General features: G+C 37.7%; 1 protein-coding gene across 36 annotated transcripts in view; it reads left to right on the forward strand.

Moving 5' to 3' along the window:
- madd (MAP kinase activating death domain) overlaps positions 1-16,648 on the forward strand; it is a 90,819-nt gene that overhangs the window by 51,206 nt on the left and 22,965 nt on the right. For 6 of the 36 annotated variants that reach the window (XM_062967973.1, XM_008105176.3, XM_062967983.1 and 3 more), the window contains 7 exons: positions 1,901-2,003; positions 2,434-2,620; positions 3,821-3,971; positions 5,946-6,152; positions 13,243-13,343; positions 14,418-14,489; positions 15,135-15,293. In XM_062967973.1, the coding sequence (XP_062824043.1) occupies positions 1,901-2,003; positions 2,434-2,620; positions 3,821-3,971; positions 5,946-6,152; positions 13,243-13,343; positions 14,418-14,489; positions 15,135-15,293 (980 nt within the window). Of the gene's footprint in view, positions 1-1,393; positions 1,454-1,900; positions 2,004-2,433; positions 2,621-3,820; positions 3,972-5,945; positions 6,153-8,861; positions 8,916-13,242; positions 13,344-14,417; positions 14,502-15,134; positions 15,294-16,648 lie in introns of all 36 variants that reach the window. The other 30 variants (XM_008105059.3, XM_008105116.3, XM_003214602.4 and 27 more) reach the window with 9 other exon arrangements.

Genomic DNA, 16,648 nt, shown 5'->3' on the forward strand with positions numbered 1-16,648 from the left:
TGGATAGATTTTTTTTTCCTCTTGGGTGTGTGTGTGTTTGTGTAAAGAACAACAGAAAAGGAATGTGAGTAGTTCAATGAAGTCTCTGCATGATCTCTCTGGGAATATCTTTATTTGGTCATATTCTAGTATTTATGCAGAGATCTTCTGTTAGTTAAACCTATTATTGATAACGCACATTGGAAGAAAACAGTGATGGGTTTTTCCAGTTCTTTCTCATGCTTTGTGTCTCATCTTCTACAGTTTATTCTCATTTCTTGATACATATTGTTAATTGTGGCTTCTACAAGTTTCTCAATTAAGAACATAATTTTACTTTGTCAGTATTTCTGTCTTACCTATATAAGCAAAGGTTTATGGAGGAACTGACATAAACTTCTTTTAAGTATTGGGATAGTTGCTGCTATTTTATGCTATTTATTGATACTTTTCATCTTTTAATTCTTTGTGATGTAATATGGGTACAGAATAGCTTCTTGCTTGACTACATTTCTCTTGGCTTCATTACCTTTCCTGCGTCTTTCTTAAAGTTTGGTTTCATTTACTGTTTATCATGCCTTTTTTCTTTTTCTTTGTTTCATCTTTTTCAGTGCCTGCTCAATGATAACATTATAAATTCCTATAAGGAACACTTTTTGAATAGGATTCAGAGTAGTCTTTGAGGCCTGAAATATCCTTAAAAACTATTTTAGATCACATCTTTGCTGGAAATGGGAGCTGGCTTTTCCAAAATGTTAATGGTCTTATATTTCCCAAGTATTTTTTATTCTGGAAGGGAACTGAAAAATTCATAAATTTCCTGAAGATTCATACCATATAAAAAGGTTATATGTGGGCCAACCGATTTTGTTCCAATTGTGCATTTTTGAAAATATCCAACAACCTGATTCAACACATAGTTATATGCTGATTACTTTGCTAATCAGTGATGATGTAAGGAATAGTTCAAGAACAAGTGGTATCAGTGTAGCTCGGCTGATGAAAAACAGGAACTGTAGTGCAACACCATCCTCCCTTCCTTCTGTTGTCTCTTTTTAGAGCAGGGATGGGAGATACACTGTCCTGTAGATGTTGTTTAATAACAACTCCCAGCATTCTTCATCATTTATTATATTGAGTAGAGCTGTTGGGAAACAGTTTAACAACATTTGGGGGCACTGTGTGATATCCATCTCTAATTTAGAGTTACTCTTTCCTTCCCCTTCCGGATTGTTCTTACCATACTTAATCAGCCACCCACAGGAGAAGCTGTTATTGGAACTACATATATTTGTTCTTCAATTTTTATTTTAAATTGTTTTGGAATGGGAGGGGATTAATCAAATAACTTAATTAAATATACACATGGTGGTGATTTTGCAATACACTACTAATTGTTTATTTTGTGTCCCAGTATTTGGGCTAAATACTATAATGGAGATTATTACTGAAGCTGGGCCAGTAAGCAATGAAGGTGGGTTCCTTGCATCATGAGCTGTGCATGACATACCAACTCCTAGCAAGCATCCACATGCCTGCCTCTTGGGCAAGCTTTCCACCGGTAACCAGAACCATATGATTTCTATTGGTTACACCTCCATTACACATTATGCTTTTCCATACAATGTCTAATCAGAAGATGGTTCTTGTGGCAGAAATGCATGCAGAGCAGTCAAGCTTTTTCTGCTTCTCACCTTCTGCTCTTGTTACCATCTTCTTTTCTGTCTCTTCCTCATTCCCATTACTGTTTTCTGCCGATGTATGATACAGTAATACAAAATATGCTGCTGCTTTTCAAGTTATTTTTGTGTCCTTCTAATTAAAGTGTTAGCTAACTATCGTGTGTAACATTGATGCTATTTTTGTACTTGGGTGTCCTTTATAATAAGCATTCTCTTGCTCTGCCTTTCCTCTTATGTAGGAAACCGGCGAGCACTTGTTGATCAGAAATCTTCTGTCATAAAGCACAGCCCTACAGTAAAAAGAGAATCTCCTTCACCTCAGGGACGAACTGGAAATTCCAGGTACAAATGTGTAAAGCATTTTCTTTTCTTAGAAGAGAAATGTATGCTTAACTGTTCGTGGGCTCTAAAGCAGTAGTTCTTAACCTGTGCATCCTCAGGTGTTTTAGCCTACAACTCCCAGAAATCCCAGACAGTTTACCAGCTGTTAGGATTTCTGGGAGTTGAAGGCCAAAACATCCAGGGACCCACAGGTAGAGAAACTGCTCTAGGGTTACATGTTGGTTGTAGCAGGCAAAAGTAAAATTTGTTTCATGTCCTTATGTCCTGAATCTAAGAATTTCAAGAGATACATTTCACACTGAACAGTTTAAGATTATATATGTGTGTGCGTATATGTATATATCCACTCATAGCAATTAACTGGAATACAACCTGTGAAAATATTCTCTATAATTATGTTCCCTCTTTCTTGTGTACTTCTATTGTATAGTGAAAACCAGCAGTTCTTGAAAGAGATGGTGCACAATGTCCTAGATGGACAAGGAATTGGCTGGTTTCATATGAAGAGAGTCCGTCGTCTTCTGGAAAGTGAGCAGCTCCGTGTGTTTGTATTAAGCAAACTTAATCGCACCATTCAGTCAGAGGAAGATGCACGACAGGACGTGGTCCAGGATGTGGTCAGTTAGTTTCTTTCTTCCATTGTTTTTTTTCTTTGTTTTTTGTTATGCCTTTTTGTATTCAGCATGCAGTGTTTTTCACTGTGGCCATCTATTGGAGTGTTTTGATTGTGTGTTGCTACATGGCAGGGGGTTAGACTGAATGGCCTTTGTGGTCTCCTCGATGATTTTATGATTCACAATAAAATAAGCCAATGTTAAAATGGTAAAAAATCAGCAACTTTGGGAATAATTTAAGAGAACATATTTCAGAAGAAAATTATCTTATTACCTGCTGAATGATAAATTTGGCATCGCACCCACTCTTTTGAGCCCATGTATTGGTCTTTGTTGCAAAGGGAACGTGAAAAAGACATCTGAGTCCTAGAGCAGGTTTATATCGTTAAATTATCTCACTACTATAGTATTTAAGGTTTTAAAAATCAGGAGTCTAGAAAAATTAGTCAAAAATGGACCACAGAAAACCTGGACCAACTTATTGCGTGTCAGTGTAAGTAGTGTACCACAGCACTCATCAGTTAAGGAACCATCTCTAACTAGAGTAGAAAAAAAGATGAGAGCTAAATACATTCTGGGAGAACATAGAAGAAGCATCAACCCACCTCCCCTCTACTCTCCTTTGAGATGCCAGTTCTGGCATTTTTGAATCCCTGGGGGAAATTGTAGTAGCAGTGGCCAGAAGCGGCTGGGTCCTATAGTGTGTTGGCATTTGCCTCTGTCTGCAAAATAGCCCTTGACTTATCCATGGGTCATATCAAAATCCATAATTTTGGCCCCCACACCTACCCTCGACTTATACACAAGGTTGACTTAGGGGTATATGTGTACTGGATAGAGTATGTTCATAGAAGGAATTTTATAAAGATATATTCTTAAGTAGGTACTTAAGATGTTTCAGAGTGCGTGCTTTGCATGCAGTGGGCCCTAGGCTCAATCTGTGCTAGCTTTAATAAAGCTGGGAAAATCTTTGTGTTTGACACCCTGAAAAAATGTTACTCTTTAGAGAATACGGTGCCAAATGGGACCAGTGTTATGGCTTGCTGTAAAACAGATCCTTTTTTAACTTTAGTTTCAAAAAGCATAATTAACTTACTACAAATTAATTCGAATGCAGGTGAATTTTGACTTGAGTGGGAAAATAAATTGGAACAGGGTCCTGATTATGAAATGCGCTTACTCCTGAGAACCTTGTATTTGTAGGAGATCAGCCGCAAGGTTTATAAAGGGATGCTGGATTTGCTGAAGTGTACCGTGTCAAGTCTTGAACTATCATATACAAATGCAGGACTTGGGGGCATGGCGAGTGTCTTTAACCTTCTGGAAATAGCTCATACTCACTACTATAACAAAGGTAAGAGAATATGAAAAACATATAAATTAGAGAAAATAAGTCAATGAATGTGTAATCTGTGAACTCTCAGAAATTATCAAGCTAAAACATAAGGTTTTCATTCTGCAGAATGATTACGTTATATCAACTGACATCAGGTTTAATCACCTTACAGATTACTATGTGTGACAAGCTTTATCTGATATTACATATGGGGCTGCAGTGAAATTAGTGTCAGCTTCCTACTTTAAAGTGTTTTAAACATTTATTTGGGTACTTATGTAAAAGAAAGAACTTTTAAAGGTATACAATTACAAATGTGAAACATGTGTAGTTGTGTTGAAAACATGATGCATGCTTTTTCACTTAGGGCAGTTTGCACAGAATGCAATTTGTACTACTTCTCTTCAGACGTAGGTTAGGATTACACATACCCAGATCTCTAGAGATAATAAACTCACTTGACTTAGTCTTATATTAAAATTAGGGACAGATAGCTTCCTGGGATCAAAGGAGCTACACCTGTTCCAGTTTCCACCAACCCCAGACACTCATGGGCAGCATTCACAGACTCATGGAAAGTGGTTTGAGGGTTTTTAAAATTTTGTATCAAAAGCATTGCATAATTAGTATAAAACTGATAAAAATAGAAGGAGCACAAGCAGTTAAATATCTTTTGACCAAAAACGGGCTACAGTGACTCAATGTCTGTAGCCTCAAACAATTCTTCCTCTGTACAGAAGGACATTGCGGACAAGCATACTGGTGCGGAGTTGTCTGTTCTGCTCCACAGCCGCACAAGGTGGAGGATTCTTTTAGGTAGTTCCATTTTGCCAGGTTGTCTTTTGATCTGCCCACTCCACTTCTGAATCTGTTCAGGGATTTCCAAGTTGCCCATTCTTGGTTTGCCCCTGGAGCAGACCCTTGTGGGGCTGGTTTAGCTGCCCAGAGGGATACTCTTGTTGTTGCCAGGGGAACGTTAAGATGAGTGGTGGTTCTCATGCAGTGGATGGCTTTCTCAGTGTTCAACCTTATTTCTCTCACAGTTAAGAACAACTTCCCGTCCTACGTCAGAGAGGGCAATGCCAGCTAGCTGGAGTTGTAGAGTTTATCAACAGGTGTAGGTTTGAGACTCAACAGTTGAGTAAGACAAGGCCAGGGCTGATGTTTCTACAGGGTATTATTGTGTGCAGCTACTTTGTTCTTGGTGTTCGTGTCGTGTTTCCTATATGTTAATGTTCGATCAAAGGTGACACCAAGTTATTGAGGATGGAAACAATGTTCAAGCTCTTGGCCTTCCCAGATAACTTTCAATTTCCTATTGGCTTCACGGTTCCACAGGTGGAAAGCACACACCTGTGTCTTGGCAGGGTTAGGCTTCAGGTGGTAATCTTTGTAGTAGCTGGAGAGATCTTTTAAGGCATTAGTAAATTGGATTTCAACTGTTTCAAAGTCTTTTGTTTGTGTTGTTAGACCAAGGTCATCAGCATATATAAAGCTCTTTGTGAGTGGTGGTTGTAGCTGATCGTTAGTAAAGATGTTAAACAAGGTTTGTGCAAGAACGCTGCCTTGGGGTAAACCATTCTTTTGTCTCTTCCATCTAGGGGTCAAACAAAGGGGTTTGTTTGTTGAGGGGGATCAAACAAAGTATAGGAGGTGTTTATCTAGCTTTACCTGAGAATCATACCTTCCCTTCAGTTTTCCAGAAGAGTGATTTTTAAATGTTATGATCTTTAGTGTTTTAAGGGCCTGCAGGAAAGGCTCCAGAATTCATACTATTGAATAGCAGAATCACATAAAATATTTAGTTGGAATTTTTCTCCCTGTATGGTGCCTCATTATTTTCTGTTATTTTTGTTATTTGAAACCATGTCACTATTTTCTCTCTCTCTACTCTTCTTCCATTTCTTCCTCCTTTTCTTCAAACTGGCTGTTGTTGGTATCCTCTATTCTTTTTTTGTGGCTACTATCTGTCTCTCCTCCTTTCTTTTTAAGAACCAGAGAAAAGAAAAAGAAGCCCAACAGATGGAGCAATCACTCCAGTTGGCAAGGAGCATATTTTAGCCACGAGGGTGGAATCGAAACCCAAGGTGCATCTGCCGGTACCCCAGCTTATGCCACGGGCACCAAGTCCCGCAGGGAAAGGGCCAAGCGAGTTTGACACAAGGAGTCTAAAGGAGGAGAATTTTGTAGCTTCTATTGGTATGTATTTATCTTATATGGAATGCAGGAAAGTGGTTATGCCTTGACACTGGTATTTACTTGCATCTTTACCATTTAACATTTCTCTCTTCATTGCTATAGTAATGCGCTTGCCTGTCATTCAGATTGCACAAACTAGTCAAATATGCTCATTTCATAATTTGGAGAAATATTAGCTAAAATATTTCTGATGTGCTAGTATGCTTTTTAGGGCTATATGGTCAGGCTAAGTCAGGCTGCCGTATGATAAAATTCAATTATTTTCAGATTGGATAGGCATTGTTGCTGTTATGTGCCTTCAAGTTACTTCCAACTTACAGTGGTGACCCTATCACAAGGTTTTCTTGGCAAGATTAATTTGGAGGGGTTCGCTATTGCCTTCATCTGAGGCTTAAGAGGGTGTGACTTGTCCAAGGTTACCCAGTGAGTTTCCATGGCACAGTAGGGATTTTAACTCTGACCTTGTAGCATCGAATCTTCAAATCACTACGCCACACTGGCTCGGATAGGAATTATGATTAACAAAATTATTACAGAGAATACTTCTTTATATAGCTTCTCTTTATGTTTATTGAGAAGGAAATCACATTTGCTTCTTGGGGTATATTATAGACTAAATATTTATGATGCAGAATGGCAACTGTGTTTCCTTTCTTGAATATTATCCCAGGCGCATGGTTTGAAAAATACTCTTAGATCACATGTGATCTCTTTTCTCTTCACAACAGAACACACAGGAATGAATATTATAAGTTTAACAGCTGAATTCACTTGTACAATATAAATCCCTAAGAAATAAATAATTGTGATTAAATATTTATATTACAGAAACAATGTTATACCTTGTTAGAACCTATTTTTACTAGATGTAAAGTTACTGCATGAACAAGATAGAAAACCATTTTAGGAAGTTTGCTAGATAATGTTTTCTTAGTATTTCTCTATGTACCAGTTTTACTAAATTAAAGAATTAGAGTGTAGTATTCTGTTCACGCAAGGGATAGAAGGAAACAGCTTTAAATGTTTATATTCCACAAACATCAGCCAATTGCAATCCAAATGTGGGAGAAAATTTGGACATTGTCAAGGGTCAGAAGAGCATACAGTGATGAAAACAGTATTGAGGTGTACTTGTCAGATTTGTTTCAATAACACAGCTCCCTAAGCTAAGTGCTGATCACAGTTTGTTGTATGTATCCTTTTACATTTCAAAAAACAGAAGCCAGCGTCACCATGTTAGTTCATTGTGTAATATTACGGGAGGACAGCCAAGAAATACTCATTTCTGCATTGCTACTGCAGATAAACAACTAATTCTGCAAGCAGAATTATGATGAGTGGGGTAAGAAGCACAGACACATTTAATATTCACTATTAATTAAATCCCCTTTGTGGGGATTTCACTTGTGGATTTGAGCATGGTTTTCACTACAGAGGAAACATTTCAAAACTAGTGTTGCTGCTATTAGCATTAGTGAATTCAGAAACCAAAACAGTTAGCAAACTTTTTTCCCTATAACTTGCCCAACAGTTTTAGTCTTTGCATCAAATACAGTATGGGGAAAGTATTGGGCTTGCCAGATATGTTGTAATTTTCTAACTTTATATCATATCATTGCAGAAAACCCAATCCCTTATCCCTCCAGCAAGTTCTAAATCAGTTTCCTGTCCCATTTCTATCTATACCTTTCCATGCTCTGCTTCCACTGCAGTATAGTCAAAAATAAGTCTCCACACTACTGCTCCTTCCTTGTAAGAGCTGAGTTTCTTTCTTGCCTTCTCACACCTCCCAGCTTCTGCCTTCCTAAATGAGGAGGAGGACTGAATGGCACAGTTCATATTGGGATTTTTGAGAAGCCTATTTGGGATTCTGCCACTGGGCCACTGGGCCAGCACCTGGAAGGACATGGAGTTTACTGAAACAAGAATGAAAACATCTTAGAAATTTGATGAACTTTATGGGTTTGCTGAGAGGATTACCTTTTCAATGACCTGTGCAAATGTTTGTTTCTGAACAAACACTGCACTTTTTGTAAGAGAATCAATCAGTGGAGTAGAATTAACTGACCAGGTTTTTGTGAGCATCATTTTAAGAGAATGGTGTATCTTTCCACAACATTTTTGTGTTCTTTTTGTCCTGCATAAGATTTAAATATTGAACACAGAGAAAGTTAAAAGAATAGTAGGTAAAGCCCAGTGATTAAGATAGGCCTAGGCGGCGTAAAACTAAAATATATAAGTTTATATATTCTTTTTGTTGCCGGTAGAAATACAGTTTATGTTATGCAGCATTATATTTTGAATTGAGAATATTGTGGTAATGGTGAGTGAGGCAGGGACACAGTGCATTTTTATGAAAAATGTCTTGTTAAGAAACATTGGATGTATATAGAACCTTAAGGTATCTTTTTAATTCATTTTTATGAAGTGAGATGAGATCAGGTAGGTGAATGTAACTTGGGATGTTTTTCTCAGCCAGTTAATTTCATATAGTTATTATTTTATAACTCCTGTAAATGAGGTTGCAAGTCTGTAATTTTGATCTGCTGAAGAAGTGAATAATTGTTCACATGCCAGTTTTCTTTAATCTTGCTTATGGCAGTGAAGGTTTGGGTGGTGTTTTTTTGTTTTTGTTTTCCATTATCACCTCTGACTTGCATCTGACACTTTTTCTGTCTTTCTCTCCTGCTTACATTGCATCTTGATTAGAATTGTGGAACACGCATCAGGAAGTGACAAAGCAAAAAGCTTTGGAAAAACTGAGTAAGGATATTACGAAAGGACAGAAACCTAACACTTTCCCCCAGCCTCCCCATAACTGCCAACTCCCTAAGCCTTTATTGAATTCCTGTGCTACACGAGCCATAGTCCAGACCAAGGAGGTCACTATTTTAAAAGAAATGTAGTGATGAGTTATACCCAAAAACTATACTTTCTCCTCCAGTCATGCTTCAACCAGTTCCTTACCTCTGAATTTAAAATGTATTTTGAACAGTTTTCTGCAATAAATATTAATCTGTTTTCAATTCTTATTAGAAAGGTTCACAATTATGGTTTAATAGCAGTGATCAAATACATTTGATGAGATTGGAAATAAATCTGGGGAATTTTATGAAAAAGGTATGATCAAGATGTACTGGAAGAAAAGTTTGGTGTTCAAGTTGTTCCTTGGTTATGATGATTAGGAAATACGTTGCGTGCTGGCTACACAATGCCTATAACAGAGACTATAAAAGTAGTCGTTGGATAATAGTGCACACATAATTAGAGACATCTGATTTCCGTTACCACCTGATTATAGGTAAAGGGCAATATTAGATACCTGTCTATAGATAGAGGGAATTTCAGGATAAAATGGACTGGTATAGAAGATTTAAGCATACCTTTCTGTTCATCCTTGTACTTCACTTTACAGTTTTCTTTCTGAACCGCACCAGGGTACAATCTTTGCATGAGGCCATGTTCAAAAGAGCTGAAAGGTTTTAGGGGCAAGCTTGAACCATAGTACCCATACTTCTAGGTGTGATTTTTGCATTCCCACTCAAAGTGTGAGGAGTATTATTTGATCTTTTTCTTATTGTGAGGAGTTTGTTCTGTTTGCATAGCAAGAACAGGGGGCAATTTGATCAATTGCTAAGATTTCATGAAACAAGTGAAACCATTCATTCCAACTTCTAGTTGTCTTGAGGAGAGTCCTATAGGCTTCAGTCTTGGCAGCCAATAACTTTACAACCATCTTCCTTAGCAAACTGTTTTAGGCTGACCTCGCTGCAGTGATCATGTACAATAATAATCTTCCACATTTCTTTTCTAATTGGTCATCCAGCATCCCAAACAAAAATGGTTTTGGTTTCATTATAAATTTAACCTTTACAATACCTTTTAACATGTATATTTGAGTCCAATACTTCTGGGTCTTTAAAAAGACAATCACATATGGTAGACTTTAATGGCAGCTGAGTGGTCCCATCTTTCCATATCTTCATATGGAAGGTGCAGGCTGTCTCCTCTTCAGTGAGGTTATCCACTTATTCCACCTATACTTGGTCAGCTGCTGTATGTACTGTATATTGCACAGAACATCAAGTATCTTTGGTTCTTCAAATGGTTATGCGTGAATTCACAGAAATGACCCACCATCCATGTGGAAGTGTGTTTTTTTTTTTTTTGCTCAGTTGAGTATTCACCTGCTGCAATGGTCTGGGGAACTAAGTGTGAAAGTTGGAGCTATACCCAAGACCATGCAGATTAGAATGGGTTAAAGCTTATTGCCAAGAGCTTTTTGTACAAAAATGTTCTAAACACTGTGTAGAGCAAGCATAGAACTTCAATGTGCAGATGGCTATTTGAAGAATCGTAGTTCTAAGTAAATAACAGTATTCATTGTGGAGTATTCCACAAGTCAAATGAAATGTCACCACGGAGTGTCATTTGTCTGCATTCATGCCTGCTTAGATTAATATGTATTTAGTAATTTCATGATTAAATAAAGTAATACATGGATTTTATAATTACCATAGAAAACAAGAGAGTGTCATTACTGAAAAGTGTGAATACAGCCCTTGTTAAATTGAACTCAAGCTATTTTTAGTACGAACTGGGACAAACTCATTAAATTAGCAGTAAATTGTCAAGTCAGCACATATGCAATTTAGTTAGGACTAAATTGTATTTAGGTTAGTGGGTCAACTTTAGCTGGGGCAAGGAGTCGCATTTCAACTATTCACATAAGTTCAACAAAGATGCCTATTTTATTCATTAAGTAAAAAAATGACGCTTTTGAGGATGTTTAGGTAGTGTAGAATCTAATCTTATGAATTGAAGATTGTGCTAGATTACGAGCTGGAAACCGGTGAACTTTCATTTTTTGAAATAAAGCTTGCATACTAATGTAAATTGTTATATAAGGAACACACAAGGCATTTTCTTCATCCTCAGAATGTAATATTTTAAAAACTGGATTCTGTAGAAGTGGCCCTTATTCTGCAAAACTTGCATATGCATTGGTCAAGTGAGTGCAAAGGAAGCAACTTGTTTCAACAATGTGCATGCTTTGCAGAGAAGTCCTAAGTATGTCTACTTAGGAGTAAGACCCACTAAATTGAAGAGGGTTTACTCCCAGGTATGTGGGATTGCAGCCTGTGTTCTGATCTGCATGCATTTTTCTGCTCTGTATGGGCTTTTGTTACATAGGCTGATTGAGAATGTAAAAGCATTTAGTGGCCTCCCTCTGTTACTGGTTGGGAGGAATGATTAAACTGAATTGCAAGTGACATTTAAACAGGTATGATGGAGGTACATTTTACTTCTCTTGTGTCTGGAAGGAACTCTTTTTCCTATGCATATAGTGGTGTTTCTGGCAATACCATGAACGCCAAACAGCCATCCAAACTTTGTAATGTATATAACTGTAAATCACATTCAGATATATTCTTACTGTACCATTAAAATCCACATTTTAATTCTATGGTAATATAGTAGTTGGAATAAATCCACATTTTAATTCTATAATAATATGGTAGTTGGAATAATTTCAGAATACACATACACACACACACACACACACACACACACACAAGAAAGAGCTTTTCTTTAACATTAACTGTGCTTCCAGTACCATTAGTTTTATTCCTCATTATCTATTTTCTCTATAGCAACTTTAACATCATAGTTGAAAACATCCAGGTGTGACCATGTTTGGAAATACATGATAACACATCTGAATTAAGGTTATAAAATTACTTCTTGATGAATACACTGTAGACTAATACTCTTTAAAATGCATTCCATTAAAACACTTCTCTGTGAAATGACAGTCAGTACATACCAGTGCATAGGACTTTTGGAATAAACTGTACATCTTTTAAAACAGCGTTTCTATTTATGAATAATAAGCTCATCCAAAAACTGCATTAACAAGCCTCTATTCATTCGCAATTTGTATATTTTTCTTTCTCTACCCTGCACTTATTTCATTTTTTCTGGTGTTATTGGAAGCAGACATAACATATTGCTTCATTGGTACTCCTAACTCACCATATTTCGTGGTGTGTAAGGTATTGCTGTATTTTCTACACGGAGTTGCCAAATGAAAGTACCCGTAGAAGTTTCAGACCTTGATCCTTTTAAAAAAATCCTCCAACTGCTGGTCATGTGTCCCTGTTATGGAACAGTTGGCAGATATGGCTATGGCAGAAGTGTTGTGCTCAGTCTCTTCTCCCTTCTGAGCGCTTAATGGTAACCTGTGTAGTCTGTAGCGTATCCTTCTCCTGTCTCCTTACTCCCATTGCACAGTGCTTTCCAAACCCTTCCTAATTCTGTCTCTCCTCTCATCAGTTTTCTTTCTGTCTATCATCTCATCAGAAGAGGGTATAAAAATACAGAACTGCATGAATGTAGAAGAGATCCCTTCAGAGAAGAGGAATGAATGCATGTTTCTGCAGCAGCTGAAACTTACACTCACTGCTTCACCTATGTTATTGCAAACTCTGGAGAGCCATTCAGTACATCCCTACAGTTGCTGTAATACTGCTCTTTTGCTCCCATTGCCAAAATGACACACCGAAATCTCCTATTTGTGGCACACAAATTCTTACTGTTGGCTTTAGCTGCTCTTGTCATGCGTCCCTGAGTAAATGGGGTAGGGGAAATCAGTTGCTGGTTGCAATTTATTAGAGTAGTCAAGGAATAAGAATTAACTGCCTCCCCAAGAAAACAGCAACAATCCCACCCACCCCCTCATATCTGATAGCTAAAGATGTGGCTTTCCAGAGTCATGTGGTGACTGTTCAGCATGCCTTGTATTAACCAGAATATGTCTAATGCCTGTATTGTCCTTCCCCATTCCCCCATCCCCATAATGAATTACCTTTTAAAGTAGCCAATCTGCTTCTCAGATGCATCATTGTATTAAACAATATGATGGGTGTGGTCAGCTGGGCCATATTGTTTTGTGTTAGGGAGAAAACCAAACAAAAGAAGGTATTCTGGTTTCTGCCTTGGTTTCACACAAACACTAGAGCAGTAACCTGCCTTCTGATCCCTTCATTTCTCTTTTAATACTAAGATAAATCTCTTTCCTTCTGCTTAGGATCAGAAGGTACAAAGCACATCTTTGATGTGGGAGAGACAGATGAGAAAAAATCGCAGATCAGTGCAGACAGTGGTGTGAGCTTAACCTCCAGCTCCCAGGTGAGTGTAATTGATTATTTCCAAGTGGTAAAAGAGTTGTGACAATTCTTTATCTGCTTTTAGTTGTAGTCATGATATACTGAATATGAAGAACCTATGCCAGCAACACACAATTGGTACTGGTGGTGCACACTGCACATGACATAGGCAGATCACAGTATGTAGATATGCATATAAATCAGAATTTATGGGAAGGGATCTGCATTATAAATACAGATGTAAAACCTGGAAAAAGCAGGGAAATATGAAGAAAACTTTTTTCCCCCCCAAAGCTTTTTTTCCTCGGGAAAAATTGAAACAGACACTGGAAGAGTTTTTAATGAAACAACAAACCATTGATTGCATGTTTGTGTCTTGACAGATTGCCTTGTTCAAAAACAAGGGGTTAGATTTGGGGTACCATACTTGAGAATATAGCATAGCACCCATGAGAAATGATTTTCCAGCTTCCTACATTTCTAGAAAGAAATAATAGCAATTAAAAATGCCTTAGCTAGTAAATGAGTTGCTCTTTTTGAGGATAATTGTAGAGGGAACACTGTTCCTAGTAAAGGTAAAGGTCTTCCCCTGACATTAAGTCCAGTCGTGTCCAACTCTGAGGGTTGGTGCTCATCTCCATTTCTAAGCTGAAGAGTCGGCGTTGTCTGTAGACACCTCCGAGGTCATGTGGCTAGCATGACTGCATGGAGCGCCGTTACCTTCCTGCCAGAGCTGTACCTATTGATCTACTCACATTTGCATGTTTTCAAACTGCTAGGTTGGCAGAAGCTGGGGCTAACAGCAGGTGCTCACTCTGCTCCCCGAATTTGAACCTGTGGCCTTTCGGTCCACAAGTCCAGCAGCTCAGCACTTTAACATGCTGCGCCATCAGAGGCTCCATCACTGTTCCTACTCCTATTTTTAAAAATGTAGCTTCTGCCACACACATTCCTTAATTATTGATTCTGGGCAGTGTACTAGCTTTTCATTTCCATAACAGAGTTGTGCCAAATTAAGTGCCTTGAACAAAACTCCAAAAAGAAATACAAATGCCTAATGTGAATTATATTTCTACCTGACCATTTGTGATTTCAGAAAAGTGATCTGGATTCTGCCACAAGTGTTGGACCTGTTGTTATGATCCGAAGCACCAGCCAAGATTCTGAAGTTAGCACAGTGGTAGGGCATGACCAAAGTGGAATGTCTGGGTTTGGCTTTAGTTGTGTTTTTTGGGCTTGTTTGGACCTCCTTTCTAGTTGTGTGTGTTATAGGTGCTCCAGGTGTGTCTCTAGTGTATGCTCCCTTCTTAGATCACCACATTTATTTTTAAGTTTTCTACTATATCATTTTCTATAGTATTGTTATATGTTTATATTTTCCTTTTAACAGCAGCAACAACAATAATTTCTTACCCACTTCTCCCCATGCCCATGACTGATTTGTTATCAAAAAACTGTACTGTTGAGCTTAAGAGTGAACCTTTTTGTGTTTTTCCTTGAGAATTTTGTAAACGTGACCTCTTCCTATGACCACTTACTGAAAATGTGAGGAACCAATCCTTTATTTCCAGTTATTGTAATGCCTGAAGAGGTACCAATAAGACATTTCAAAAAGACTAGAGTTTGTTCATACAGTAGGATTTGGTGGTGTGGGTCCCTTTGCAAAATGGCTCAGGATAGACACTGCTCTCCCATATTACTTTGGTTGGAATGATGGTATTGAGATTATTAAGTGGTGTTCTAAAACATCTTTGCTTTCAACATTGTAATGAGGGATAAATAAACACAGGAAAATATTTGTTTTCCTTTTCAGGTGAGCAACAGTTCTGGAGAGACACTAGGAGCAGACAGTGATTTGAGCAGCAATGCGGGTGATGGCCTTGGTGGAGAGAGTAGTGGAAACCTAACAGGATCACGAGGCACTGTATCAGATAGTGAAATTGAGACTAATTCTGCCACTAGCTCTATCTTTGTAAGTACCCGTCTTATACATCCATGAACTTATAAAGTGAAATATTTGTAGGAAAGGGTAATTATTTTATGAAGAAATGCTAGGATTGTGTGACCAATTTTAGCTATCAAATATATCTATGTACTAGCTGTGCCCGGCCATGCGTTGCTGTGGCGTTGTCTGGTGGTGTTGATGAGAACTTGTTGAGGTAGTGGTGGTATTGAATGTCTGTTGTATGGTTGTCTTTATGTTTAGTATGCATTTGGTTGTTTGTGTATTGTGAAAGTGGTGAGTGGTGAGGGTCTATGTCCGTGTGTAGTATTGTATAGTACAGTAGAGTCTCACTTATCCAAGCTAAACGGGCCAGCAGAAGTTTGGATAAGCGAATATCTTGGATAATAAAGAGGGATTAAGGAAAAGCCTATTAAACATCAAATTAGGTTATGATTTTACAAATCAAGCACCAAAACATCACGTTATACAACAAATTTGACAGAAAAGTAGTTCAATACATAATGTTATGTAGTAATTACTGTATTTACGAATTTAGCACCAAAATATCATGATATATTGAAAACATTGACTACAAAAATGGCTTGGATTATCCAGAAGCTTGGATAAGTGAGACTCTACTGTATTTATACGTTGTCCATGTGTTGTGAATGCTTGGATTGTGTCCTGCTGCATAGATTATAAATGGGTAATATAGCAGTGTGGAAGGGCCTTGAGTCTACACTGCCATATAATCCAGTTAAAAGCAGATAATCTGTATCTTATAGGCAGTATGGAAGAGGCCTGAGGCCTAACTGTGCCTGTCCCCTGTGCTGAGTAGGTTGCTAGGAGACCAAGTGGGCAGAGTTTAGTATTCTAACTGGCAGCAATTGGATAAAAAACAATTATTCCTCTCCCTCTAATTAGGACTTTATTTTTCTTTTCTTTTTGTTGTATGAACGTAGAGGCATGGATGAGGGGTTGTGTTGCTAAGTTTAGTGTTTCTGGGATGTGTAATTTTATTGTTTTGTCCTAGGCCGAATTTTTTTTTATCCTTTTATATATATAGATATAATATCACTAACTGTGTATATGTGAAAATCTGATATTTTATCGTTTTTAACCCTGGAAACGCAATATATACACATTGCGTGCATGGATGTGTATATATATACACACACTGCAAGTATACTCACTTTGTATTAATAAATAATAAATGTATTAATAAATATGTTTGAAGTTGAGAAATGGCTGAAGTTCTTGTTCTGGTCGTTTTTCATGTTGTGAATTCTGCTTGAGAAGGCTACTCTTTCCTTTGCAGAATAATCTTGATTTAATACATTATAAGGAGGAAGACAATGGTCAGAAGCTAAATCGGATGTGTC

This window comes from Anolis carolinensis, chromosome 1, assembly GCF_035594765.1.
Source record: "Anolis carolinensis isolate JA03-04 chromosome 1, rAnoCar3.1.pri, whole genome shotgun sequence".
Taxonomy (NCBI): Eukaryota; Metazoa; Chordata; class Lepidosauria; order Squamata; family Dactyloidae; genus Anolis; species Anolis carolinensis.